Source organism: Mauremys mutica, chromosome 2 (genome assembly GCF_020497125.1).
Source record: "Mauremys mutica isolate MM-2020 ecotype Southern chromosome 2, ASM2049712v1, whole genome shotgun sequence".
Taxonomy (NCBI): domain Eukaryota; kingdom Metazoa; phylum Chordata; order Testudines; family Geoemydidae; genus Mauremys; species Mauremys mutica.
In genome coordinates this window covers 6461602-6474973 of record NC_059073.1, presented here as the reverse complement: position 1 = coordinate 6474973, position 13372 = coordinate 6461602, and the positions used below count along the sequence as shown (strand labels likewise).

Here is a 13372-nt window from a genome sequence, read left to right as displayed (position 1 = left end):
TAGGTCTCCTTGATGGAGCTGTTCCGGTACCAGGCAATTGTGAATCAGCTGGAAGGCAGAGTTTGAGACTTACATTAGGCACAGAAACTAAAAGCTCAGAGCTACCTCCTCTCATCTCTTAAAGGAGTAATGGTGGTGTTTCTTAGACAGTTAATATTGATCCATCACAATTTTTACCTGGATTTCTCTAGCAATCTCAAACACTAACCTAATCCTTCATTATAGTTTAACAAACCTGTACAGGTTCTCACACAGCTTCACAGTTGTCACTATGTTGCATGCCACAGCTACTTGGGACATAACAGTAGCAGTGGGGACAAAACGGCTGCTCTGGAAGTGCTGGCCTCTGCCACAGGAGCTGAAAATTAGCTGTACAGGGCCTATGAAACAGCTGGGCAGTTCTGATTCCATCCAGTACAGAGCAGTGGTGTGTTTACAAGAGTGACTCTCTTATAATTTTATACAATCCTCCTCATGCACCCAAGTGTTGGGGGGAAATTGATCCCTAATTACTGTGTGTGTGGAAAAAGGCTCCATTTATTGCCATAGGTAACCATGAGTGGTGATGTTTCCTGACTTTCTGTTATGGTTGTGTAACAAAATAATTTGTTTCCAGGGAGACATGTCACTGCATCTGCATTGAACACACAGTAACCAGTGCCAGGACAATTAAAACTGGCAGGATATTTGATTCAAATAACTTCAAAGGTGGAACTGAGAGCCTGAAAGGCAGGGTACCCTTTCAGAGCTCTAAAGTACGCCCACTGCAGAGTTTCTACAGCAACAGGGCATAGTGGGCTTTAGCATTCTTTCAGCCTCTTGTATTTTTAATCCTGTATTCTTTTTGGAGAGAGAGTGTGCGCATTTCAAATGCCATCTGACTGAAGCTTGTTCCTTCGTCTATCTGTGTAGCTTGGATACAATCTTTTTCAAGGAAGTATTAAATCCATTAAGAAGTCTTTAAATTGTGTCTTGGAATAGAGTTGATTCTGATGTGTTTTCACCAAGTGTTGCAATTAGTCTAAATAAGCCATAATTTTTAACAATGAGTGTAATTAACCATGGGAACAATTTACCAAGGGTCGTAATGGATTCTCGATCACTGACCATTTTAAAATGCAAGATTGGATATTTTGTCCTGTAGTTTGGTGAGGGGAGAGATCAAGGATGTTGCCAGAGAAGAGGTGGAATTGGACATAGCTCTGCTGGCTTTTTAATTAGCTTGCTGAGAAATATGAAGTGTATAGAGTGGATTGGATGCTAGGCCACTGATAACATCAAGAAATGGCTTAGCATTTGCTGGACTGTTGCATGTGTTATGCTGGGTGTTGAATTTCCCTTTGGAAAGGAGAAGTTGACTCCTGGTAGAGTTTGCAGATGCTCTTGACTTTCAATAGTTGTGAGGAGCATGTTCAGAGGCACAGGTGCTGATTAACATTTTCTAAGATCTTCCAGGGCATCTGTTGTCTGGCAGGGCCAAATTTCTGGAGGGAGCATGCTGCATGGGATGCAGGATTGATGTTTCTGCTGTTTGTTTTGGGTTGAGTAGAGCAGTTCCAGTTTAACAAGAGGACTTGCTGACTTCAGTGGTTCTATAGGGTGTGACTTTGCTCTTTGTCACCTCTCCAGACAGAAGCCTGAGAGGATAGATGGGGCTTACACTGTGCTGTGCAGACCAACAGAGCTACTTCCAGAGTCAGAGGCCTTCCCCCGTGAACATCCTGCCTCTCCAGTCCTTAGATAGTCCAGTGCAGGGACTGCTAACTCGGGCACCCTAGTTGAGGTCATCTGTTGTGGCAGTAGATGGGGAAAAGCTACCCTTTCAGGTAGCTAAGATCCGAAGTGTATAGGGCCTCGTAGATCAGTGTCAACATCTTTACGCTGCACCTGGGAGCAGATGGGAATCAAGTGCAGTTGAGAGCTGGGATTTTCATGCTCCATTCATCTCATGCTCCCAAGCAAGTGGACAGCCACACTTTGCACCAGCTGTCGCCTGTGTGTGACCTTGAAAGGTAGCCCTGTGCAGAGTACATGGTAATGAGTTAATCTGGAGGTCATAACAGCTTAGGCAGCAGCAAGAAGATTCATGTCTCAGAGAAATGGTCACAGTTGTTGTATGTATGTGTTGTGGGGGTGGGGGAGTGTGCAGAGGAGGAGGGAGGGATTTCTCCCTACCCCCACATGGGAACATATAGGTCTTTTATTCTCAGTATTATAACTGTGAGCTTTGGAAAACACCACCTGTACTGCATGACCGTGCCATCTGTCCAGAAAATGAGTAGCCCCAGCTCCTTCCATGAACTGAAGCAGACAACACGTGGTATCATTGGCATCCCTTCTCTATGCCAGTAAAATGCACTTTGGTGTGCATTACCACACCTTCATTCTCATGTGGCACCTTGTAGAGCACCAGCAACATTTTGAAGTGCTGCCTAATGATTATACTGTCTTTGCTGTTGTCTCATTGCACCCTGCAGCGATTACAAAGCTCTCTGCTTTTTTTAATGTGTGAAGTAAGAACACAGTAGCCTAGCCTGTCTGAATTCACCAGCAGTGTTCATTGCAAGCGCTGTAAAATCAGCAACAGGGGCTGGAATGGGAGGAGAAAGAGGTTCCAGATTATTCTACAGCACCGAAGGTTCCAAGGTGATGGGCGCCATGACAGCTCCACCTGTGAAAGGATGATGTGTGGCTAAAGCATAGGACTGGGAGGTAGGGGCTTCTGGGTTCTCATCCCAGATCTGTCACTGACCTGGTGTGACTGTGGGCAAGTCAAGTCACTTCGGCTGTCTGTGCCTCAGTTTCCCCTGTGAAATGCATATACGACTGATATACTGGGACTGCCCAGGCTGAACTGCTAGTGCCAGTCAGTCCCTTTCAGATGGGGCTGGAGGAATGTTGGGTATTACAACTGGGTCCGAAGTGACTGGCTCTTGTGCTTGTGGTCACGGTGGCTCTTTATTTCAGCATAAAAGGTACTAAGCTCAGCATGCTGCTGTTAGTGAAAATGTGGTGGTGAAAAGCTTTTTCCCCCTTTGTAGATGCTCTCAACTCTTCAGAGATTCAAAACCAAAGCCAGTGCATGCTTTGTAGGAGGCTGAGATCATTATTGTGAAAAGCGGGTCCGTGCAGCCCCTCAGGGCCGGTGGCCTCCCGGATTTGTTTGACTCTAGGCCTGGTGGACGTAATCGTGCAATGCTTGCTGTTCTCAGATCTTTATTATTTGGATGGATTGTTTTCCCTTTCGCCTCCCGCTTATGGTCAATTGTGTTAAAGCAAGTGGCTGAGGTGAATGTACCTTGGCCATTGATCCGTTGTTTCACGAAGGGCTAATATATTGAGTTGTGCACGTTGATTAATAGCTCTGGTAAATTAAAAGGCTGAGGAGAAAGCAGGAGAGCTGTAAAGTCTTAACCCTTTCTCCAAAGGCAGGGGAAATAACGATGTAAAGAGGGAGGGCTATTTCCCAGCATTATGAGCCTGCTAATCCTCAGAATGCCACGAGGCAGCGAAGTGCTCCAGTGTAGCTGTGGGTCTGGTGGTCTTGGTGTGCTCTGGCGTTTCCTCTCAGCAGACAGGGATTCCAATCCTGTCCTAGGTCACAGCTGGAGCTATTTTTTCTGGTGGTCTCCTGTTTCTAATTGGCCAAATACAGGCTTCCTCTTCTAGGCTGAGAAGAGTGTGTGATGTTTGTGCCCCAACCCCCCCCGCAAAATGTGTGGAGTTCACATTCCTTCAGCTCCTCTGTAGAGGGGTCCGGGCTGCAGTGCCTAGCATTCTGACGCATGCCCGTTCCCTCTTGTGCCCCTGGCATGGCAATCTGTGTGCATTGCCCAGGCGCTCCTGGCCTAGTCTGGTAGCAACTTCAAGATTGGGGTTGAAATTATAGAGGGTCTGAATTTGCTCCCATGTATCTGCAGAAGTGATCTTCAGAGGCCTGTCAGTTTCTCTAGATCCCACTTCAGAGGCTAGATGGAATCTGGGGAAAAGTCCTGTCCTGGACAGAGTGACAAGTATGTGGCTCCTTGGAGTGTTGCTGACTTGGCTGGGAGGAATGATCCTCTCTCCACGAATACGACTTTTAAACCTTCCTTTCTCCTACATCAGCAAGGGAGCTTCTCCAGTGAGCAAGGCGAAACTGTGTTCCTGTTTGGTAGCTCAGCAGGGTACAAACAATGGTAGCTCACCTGGAAACTTGGGTGTCCAAATGTTTGGGGGGGTTTTGGCAGGGAGGGGGACGGAGAAATGGTATGGGGCATAAATAGGCCATTTTCTGCTCAAGCTTTTTTCTTTTCTACTGTGTTTTGGTCGGTCTCTGCACAGTCAGGATAGTACTTGACACATGGTGGGCATGTCTACCCTGCAGCTGGAGTGGCTTGAGCCAGCTGCAGCATCCACACTTCTATTTTGACTATGCTAGGTTGAGCCTTGCTAGCGTGAGTCTCTGTCTGGGCAGGGAGGTTCGCTCCCGACTGCAGTGTAGACGTACTCTAAAGAGCTACAGCAGAGGGAAGCATGCTAATCCCGTCCGTGTATACACAATTCCCCTGCTGTGGTAGGTTAGTTCCTTTTCTGCATCCAGTTCTTGACACCTGGAGTCTGCTGCAGGATGACCCGAAGCAGGATTTGTGCAGTGGCAGTCAGTTTCCTTTTGCACCTGGGTCTGTGTCAGTGCTGCTGAGCTGAAGTGCCCTTGTAGCTGATGCTAGCCACTGAGGCACGTCCAGGAGAGTGGTGAATCAGGAAACATGGCAGGTGGCCAGCAGCATGTGCTGGTATCATCATGCAGATCCGTTTCTCAAATGTGGCCACTGTTGCCGCATGCAGCCACCAGGGGCTTTTCTTGCAGGCAGAGCCTCCTGGGTGGTGATGGGGGGAGCAAAGCAGTGGCCCATCCCCCAGTGCCGCCAGCAGGGTCTGGGCCCTGCCACCTTGGTGGCCAGTGTGAGTTCCTCACCTTCCTGGTGGGACTCAGGCTTTGGGTTTCATCCCTGGGTGGTGGGCAGCAGGCTCTGGCCGTGTGGTAGTGGGCTCCATCCCTGAGATGCAGGGCTTCGGGCTCTGGCCCTGAGGATTCGGCCATGGGCTCACTCCCTGAACGTCGTCCCATCCTCTGCTGCCTCCTCAGCCCCCCATCGCCCCTGGCTCCCTCCCTCCCCATCCAGGACTTAATTTGTCCCCCAGCTTGCTGGGGCTGAGTAAGTCTGCTGTGAAAAGTGATATTAACAAATATCCCTTTTCACAGTAGCAGACTTACTAGCTAGAAAGCCTTTAAAAAGGGGGGTGGGGACATGCAAAGCAACTTATTTGTGTTTCTGTTCTGTTTAGGTCCAGTAAAGAATAAACAGCTGCACATTATGTTTATTACTGAGTCTGCAAACCCCCCCCCCCCACATGTATATATGTGCATATGTATTTATTTATCTCCAAATCATTGTAGTTTGTTTTCCCTACGGTTGGTTACGTGTTTTAGGAAAAATTGTCAGAGTGGCCACCAGCAAGAGTTGGTGGCCGCACTCTGAGGCCACCCAAAAATGTATTGTGAGAACTCCTGTGTAGAAGGTGGGAGGTGAGAGACCTCAGAGGCTTGTGCTCAGGAGACTCAGAGCAAGCATAGCAATGGGTGCTGGAAGTCGAGATAAAGAGATGGCTGCTGGCAGAGCTTTGCTGGCGCCCAGGACTGTAATAGTAGGGGAAGCTCTGGTGGGGAGTGAGGGCAGCAGCTGGCTTTTGGGGGGCTTAGTAATGGAGAGGTAAAAGGTGCTGAAGGTGAGCATCGAGATTCATTGGCATAGTTGTATGCAGAGAAGCTTGCTACAGCTCTTAGCAGCAGCATCTCAGCCCCTCCCAATGTTTAGCTCTCAATTTTCATGAGTACTAACCTCCTTCTCACAAACACCAGTTATGCTCAGTATTGTCTGAAACTCTGCAACAATCCTGCAAAAAGGGCTTCTAAGATTCCCCTGGAAATAGATAAATGGGGCCAAATCTGGTGCTCAGGACTGCAGTCACTAGTTGCAGTGGTTCTGTATTTCTAGAAAGTGGTTCCATTTCCATATTATATGTGGTGGTTGCTGGACTTTGTTGCTCTCTCTTAGCATCACCTTTTTATTCCTCTGTATTTCTTTATTATTTGAGAGTGCCAACAGCATGCTAAGCATTTCTCAGCCCAGTCTCTGCCCTGGGAGTTTTGAATCTGAATAGACAATGTACTAATGAGGGTAGTAGGGTGGTGTGTCAGTGTTAAAAGGTAGCACATCTGCTCAGTGCTTGGATTTAAAAAAAATGCCTTTTAGATGGTTATCAGATTAGCTCGCTCGCCTCTGTGCTGTGAGCTGGGAACGGGGCAAAGGCCTTTCAGAAGGGATGCGTTTAAGGGAGAGTCACTGGAATCCATAGCTTTGTATAGGGAATAGTGCAAGCCAGGGCTTGGGAAAACCTGACTCACATCCCCTCCCAAGCAGCCGTTGCTCTCCACCCTGCCTTCCTAGCTGGTTCTGGGCAACTGCAACAGCTTTTTAATTGTCCCTCTTTGTTCTCCCTCAGGCTGGAATGGGTGGAAATCATAGAGCCTCGAACGCGGGAGCGCATGTACGCCAACCTCATCACAGGGGAGTGCGTGTGGGATCCGCCCGCTGGCGTCCGCATAAAGCGCACCAACGAGAACCAGTGGTGGGAACTGTTTGACCCGAACACCTCACGGTTCTACTACTACAATGCCACCACCCAGCGGACCGTATGGCACCGGCCGCAGAACTGTGACATTATCCCGCTGGCCAAGCTGCAGACCCTGAAACAGAACACCGAGTCACCGAGGGCCTCCACAGAGAACAGCCCTGGGCGGAGCAGCAATGTCAGCAGGGAGGGCAGCACCAGCTCCTCCCTGGAGCAGGAGCTGGAGGGCAGCGAGAAGGTGCAGGATCAGACGAGGTCAAACCGTCAGTCAGCCCAGTTCGCTGTAGTGAAAGAAGAACCAGAAAGGTAAAGCAGAGCTGTCTCTACGCAGCATGTGACGTAGACTGATGGGTAGCGAAATACCTTCAGCTAGGGGGAAGCTATAATGAATTTGTGCTGCAAGCGACAGATCCTGTGTAACCCACCCCTTCCCTGGATGAACTGGGACTAGAGCTCTGGGTGGTGGGCAGCAGGCTCTGGCCGCGTGCAGCTTGAGCTAGAGCTGCGGTGCCCAAACTTCCTCTCGCATCCTCCCTGCCCCCCTTACCAGTAATAGAATGTGTCCACACCAGCCTGGGCTGGGAGCAGGGTCAGGGGCGGGGTGGTGCGTGCTCCCTCCCTGATCCCCTGTGGGGGCTGGCCTGTGCCCTGCCCCACCCCGAATGTTCCTCCGTGCCCGCTTAAGGGAGGATTTGGGGACAGCTGTACTAGAGGATAGCTTTTCTAGCTAAAGTATTACTGGGCCATGTGCAAGAGGGCAATGTCATTCATTCATAAAGCAATTATGTATAGGAGGAAGGGGTGTCACTGCCTCTGACTGCAGGGATACCTCTGTGCCAACCCGCAGGTGTAACTTAGTGCTGTCTCCTAAAAACACTTAGGAAAAGCAATTTTCTAAACTTAGAAATGCACCATATTTCACAAAATGGAACAGACTCTCTCCACCAGACCAATTTCCAAGGCAAGTGACTTTTATCCCTTTTCTGTACCTCATCGGGAATACAGTCTGCCGGGCTGATCTGTTTGTGCTGACTCGGGGGTTTTCCAGCAGGGATGACTTTCTCTTTTAAAAAGGGGATTTTCAAGTTGAATAAAAATACAAAGTCAAGTCTCCTGGTATGTAGGCACAAATAAACTGTGCTCTCCGGTCCGGCAGCTGCATTGCACCACCTTCTTTGCACCCCTGTTCTGTACTGTTGTTGATTTAGTTTCGATGCCTATGTACCTATTTTTCCCCTTTAAAATGTATATTATTGAAATGCAAATAAACTCTCCAGCCACAGGTCTGCCTGAAATTGCACTCTTGCCATTTGCAGATAATTGGCAGAGAAATCTGTGCTTGTAACTAGGGTTTTACTTTCTCCCAGTCTACATAAGTGCCATGGCATGGCCTAGTGGTTAGACCCAGGGCTGGGTGTTAGACCTTCCTGGCTGTGCCACTGAATTGGTGTGGTACCGCGGGGAAATCACTTACCCTGTCGGTTTCTCCATTTGTAGAATGGAGAGAGACCTGAGCTTTGTAAAAACCCTTGGAGATCCTCTGGTGGAATGCACCATGGAAGTACTGAGTATAGTAGTGCTGGGTTACCTGTACAGTGTGCTGCATTAGTCCTCTTACAGTGCATGTGGCACCACTGCGCTTTCCTTTTATTTATTTATTACTTACTAGCTACAGAGGATATAAATGGGAGTTTATTCCTAGAAATGATCCCATTGTAAACCTCTGGATGTGATATTCATTCAGAGTTTCCATAGTAGCAGCTACTCGTTCCAGCCATTACTACTGTTAGTAAGTGTCCATAGTCTGGTAGTCCAAAGGCTTTCGTTGGGATCTCTGCCCCGTTTGCTGAATGCCACACAAACACAATGGAGGCAGTATCTGCCTTGAAGAGCTTCTGTTCTAAAGATGCAGTTTCCCTCTCTCCGGCCAAGTCTACTCTTGAGGGTGATTCTCAGCTTCTGTAAATATACTCATGCCAGCTCTCTTCAAGCTAGTGCTCTAAAAATAGTAGTGTAGTCATGAGTGGTGGCCTGGGCTAGTCAACCAAGTTGAAAACCTGCCTAGATCCTATGAGTGCACAACCTGGGGCGGCTAGTCCATGCTGCTGCTTGCTGCTTCCCGTGTGACTGCAGCTACACTCCTATTCTTAGTGCACTAGCTCAATGAGAGCTAGGGGGAGTGTGTCTACGCGAGCTGGGAATCTCACCCCTAGCTCCAAGTGTAGATGTAGCCTCAGGGAAACTCTCATTTAGGTTGTGGCTGTTTCCTGTGTTGCTTTATTGTAACTTCCCCACCCGTCCGCCTCCCTGATGCCCTCTACTGTCTATTCAAAATACAGCAGCCAACTTCATATTCCGGCTTGTCCATCATGCAGAGTGTCTTACCCCGTCTTTGAATCCCTCTACTGATTGCTCTTGTCTGCCCCATTAGCGTCAAACGTCTCGTCTTCTCCTTCAAGGCCCTAGCAACTCTGAGCCATCTGATTTATCCTCCTTTCTTCTTGAACCCCGCTATCCCTCTGCTATGCCAGTGATACCAACTGGGTCTTCCTGCATGTCCGCATCAGGCTTTCTTTATGCTTCCCTGCACATGGAATGCCTTCCGTGAACTGATTCAGAAGGCCACTACCTTCACCTCCTTCCAGTTCATTCTCAAGATACACTTCTGTGATGCCTACAAGGAACTGACCAACTAATGCTGAATAGGTGGAGGGGAAGTTGGTATAGTTGCTGGATGTTTCATTTTAAAATGTATATAAAATTCATACATATTTTTGATTGCATTCCTCTCCTCCAGCCTTTGGGTGTCATTTGTCATCTTAGATAAGCCCTGCCCTAGCTGTGGAGACAGCACTCAGCATACTGAGGGTGCTACCAGAATAAATAACTGTTCCATGCCCCGAAGGTCACTCACTACATTTGGTTTTTCTCAGGCTAATAGGGGAAGTGATTTCCAGAGGTGAGTGCTCTGCCTCCAGATCCCCAGCGCCTGAATCCATGGACGCTTAGTGCTAACACCCCATTGGGAACAGGGAATGGCAGTGGCTAAACTAGCCAAAATTGGAACAGGGTAAGGCTTGTAGACCAAGATCACCACCTTAAATTGCAACCAGTACTGCGGTAAATGTGAATAACTTGTGTCAGTGCTAGCAAGGCATAACCCTGCTATAGCCTCAACCAGACCTTCAGCAGGGTTGTTGGACCTTAAGAAAGATAAATTGATCCCTTAGGTACTTATCTGGCCCTATTAACATAATATCTGGGCATCCCCAATCTTGTAATTAATTTACCCTCATAACAACATAAGAACGGCCATAGTGGGTCAAACCAATGGTCCATCTAGCCCAGTCTTCTGACAATGGCCAGAGCCAGGTGCTTCAGAGGGAATGAACGGAACAGACAGTCATCAAGTGATCCATCCCGTCTGTCGCCCATTCCCTGCTTCTGGCAAACAGGGCTAGGGATGCTTCAGAGCATGGTTTTGCATTCCTGCCTATCCTGGCTAATAGCCATTGATGGACCTATCCTCCATGAACTTATCTAGTTCTTTTTTGAACCCTGTTATAGTCTTGGCCTTCACAACATCCTCTGGCAAGGAGTTCCACAGGTTCACTGTGCGTTGTGTGAAGAAATACTTCCTTTTGTTTGTTTGAAACCTGATGCCTATTAATTTCACTTGGTGATGCTTAGTTCTTGTGTTATGAGAAGGAGTAAATAACACTTCCATATTTACTTTCTCCACACCAGTCATGGTTTTATAAACCTCTATCATATCCCCCTTAGTCATCTCTTTTCAAAGTTGAAAAGTCCCAGTCTTATTAATCTCTCCTCATATGGAAGCTGTTCCATACCCCTCATCACTTTTGTTGTCCTTTTCTGTACCTTTTCCAATTCTATGTATCTTTTTTTGAGATGGGGCGACCACTATTCAAGATGTGATGTAGGGCAGTGCTATTATCCCTGGATGACAGAATAAGAAATAATGGGTTTAAACTGAAGTAAGTGAGATTTAGGTTAGTCATTAGGAAAAACTTCCTAACTGTCAGGGTGGTTAAACACTGGAACAAATTACTTGAGGAGGTTGTGGAATCTCCATCATTGTTGGTTTTTAAGAACAGGTTAGATAAACACCTGTCAGGGAGGGTCTAGATAATACTTAGTCCTGCCTCAGAGCTGGGGACTGGGTAGATGACCTATCGAGGTCCTTTCAGTCCTATATTTCTATGATACTTTCCTCACTGTACAGATGGGGAACTGAGGCATAGAGGCTAAGTGATTTGTCCAAGATCACACAGGAAGTCTGTGGCAAAACAGAGACTGGAACTCGGGTCTCACAAGTCCTAGGCTATCTTAACCAGCGAATCATCCTTTCTCTTTAATGAACAAATCTTCTAAAGTTTCCTACTGGCTCTCTTCCACATCGTTCTTGGGCTTCAGAGAGTCAATCTGACCTCTCATTTCAATACGTACTGCCCTTTGCATTAGTGGAGCTGAAAGTGCTTTACAAAGTGCTATATAAGAGCTATATGGTGGTGATATTTATTTATTTATTATTACACTAAGAAAATTGCAGCAGCCCTCACCACTAATATGGAGGTGCAGCTGCCAGAGACTATGGCTCCCAATACAGTATGCACCAGTGCATATGCAGTAGCCTCTCTGCTCAAGATGGAAGCTTTGCCTCTTGGAATCTGTTACTTCTGTGGGGTGCACCTGTATATTAAACTGTGGTTTGTTCGTTTTCGTGCCAGTTAGGTACAGCTGCTGCCAAGCTTGTCTCAGAAAACTGAAGTTTGGGCCTTCTCCCGGCAGAAGTGTGAGGCGTTAACTAGAACTGGAATGGGAGGCTTTAATTTTCTGTGCAGATGGTCCTGTGTTTTTCTGCAGGCAGCAGCAGCATGTGCATGCTCAGCGGCTTCCTGAAAGAAAAGAGAGATCCATTTTCCTTTCAGCGGTAATACCCACTCTTGTTTAGTGCCTGTCTTTACTGGTGTGTTGTTCTGCAGACACTAATTGTGACATTGCAGATCATTAAAAGCTCCCACTGCTTCAAATGCCAGGTTGCTGTGCTGCAGGGTGCAAAGGCTCAGGAGGGTGAAGTGAATGAAACTGGGGCTGGAAGTGAAAGAGCGTTACCCTGTAATGCTGGAAAATGGGTAACGCTCTCTAGCAAGAGCCAGCACCCGGCTGAGAGAGAACAATCAAACATAGGGTGGCTTCTTGGGAACTTTCTCTCCAGTGCCCCATGCAATCTCCCTCCTCCCCTTTCTCCACAATTCAGTCATGGCTCATGTACATTCAGAAAGTGAGTCCTCATTCTATAAGCATTGGCAAATGTACAGTAGGTCCTAAGTTACAAGTAGAAATAAAGGCACCAGCTCCAGATTCATCCTTGTAGAGTCCCCTGTGTGAACTGTGATGAAGGTGGGGTTTCACAGCAGTGGAAACAGTACATGAGCTGAAGCATAATATCTGCCCTCTGTACCTGGAAAAGGTTTGATGGCAACTGTGTCTCTCTAGCCTGTGTTCGTGTGCCAGAGGAGAGCTCCTGCCCAGCGCTGGATTGAAGCATTGGTCCTGTAGGACCATGGCTAGGGCCCCATCTCCTGGAGTCAAGTGATTACGGCAGGATGTCAGCAGCTGTTTTTTATAAAAGCTGTTTCCAGCCCTTGTGACTGAAGAAGAGCTTGCAAATATGACCAGAGTGTAACTGCTGCAGCCATTTCTGTCTGAATCTGCAGAGACAGTAGGTCTGAGAAGGGGAAACTCCCCCTGCATCTGAGAGGGGGAAGTTAGCTCTAGAAATGGGCCAATACCTGATTTATTTTTTTATTTTTTTTGGTTGTCAGGTGGTTACAATGTATTTGAGTCAAACTGAATCTGAAAAATGTTGGTGAATTGAAAAAGTCCATTTCAGATCAGATGGAACATGTTGTTTGAGCTGAAATTTCCTGTGGCCAGGCACTGGATTCTCAAGACAGAAGGAGGAGAAGGTGCTGCCCCCCCTTAACTTTTTAGCCCAGTGATTAGGGTACTCACCAATTCAAAACCCTGCTCTGACATAGGGATTTGAACCCTGGCCTCCCCCTAGTGCCCTAACCACCTGGCGATAGGTTATTCTGGAACTTGGAGATGTTTCGTTTTTTCCTGTGGAAGCTGTTCTATTTCTTGTAAATACTAACTCTACAGCCTGGTGGCCAGGGCACTCTGCAGGGAGTTGAACCTGGATCTCCTACATCCCAGGTAAGTGCTCGAACCACTGGTCTGAAAGTTAAGGGACCACCACCTCCTCCAGCCTTGCAAACCTAGCCTGATTTCCCGCTCGAATCTGACAAATCTATGTTAAATTTGCAATAGCTTTGGGTCGACTGAAACAGCTTTTTTTTTTTTCTTCTGGCAAATAAACTATTTGTCTGAAAAACTTCACCCAACTCTAGTTAACTCCAAGATACGCGCCGGGCGGGCAGTGCTCTGGGCGGCGGAGTTGCATGCTCCTGCCGAGCAGCGTGGTGGCATGTCTGGCTCTGGCCAAGCGGCGCGGCTACCAGACATGCTGCTCTGAGCGGCATGGTAAGGGGGCCGGGGGTCAGTCAGGGGACAGGGAGCGGTTGGACGGGGCGGAGGTTCTGGGGGGCCGGTTGGGGGCCGGGGGTTGGATAAGCATGGGAGTCCCGGAGGGGGCCTGTCAGGCAGTGGG

At 47.9% G+C, this 13372-nt stretch overlaps 1 protein-coding gene across 8 annotated transcripts in view; it reads left to right on the top strand.

Annotated features, from left to right (window-relative positions):
• ARHGAP39 (Rho GTPase activating protein 39) overlaps positions 1-13372 on the top strand; it is a 377904-nt gene that overhangs the window by 118205 nt on the left and 246327 nt on the right. For 7 of the 8 annotated variants that reach the window (XM_045004343.1, XM_045004344.1, XM_045004342.1 and 4 more), the window contains exon 2: positions 6547-6981. In XM_045004343.1, coding sequence (XP_044860278.1) covers positions 6547-6981 — 435 coding nt within the window. Of the gene's footprint in view, positions 1-2691; positions 2713-6546; positions 6982-13372 lie in introns of those variants that run through there. The other variant, XM_045004347.1, reaches the window with a different exon arrangement.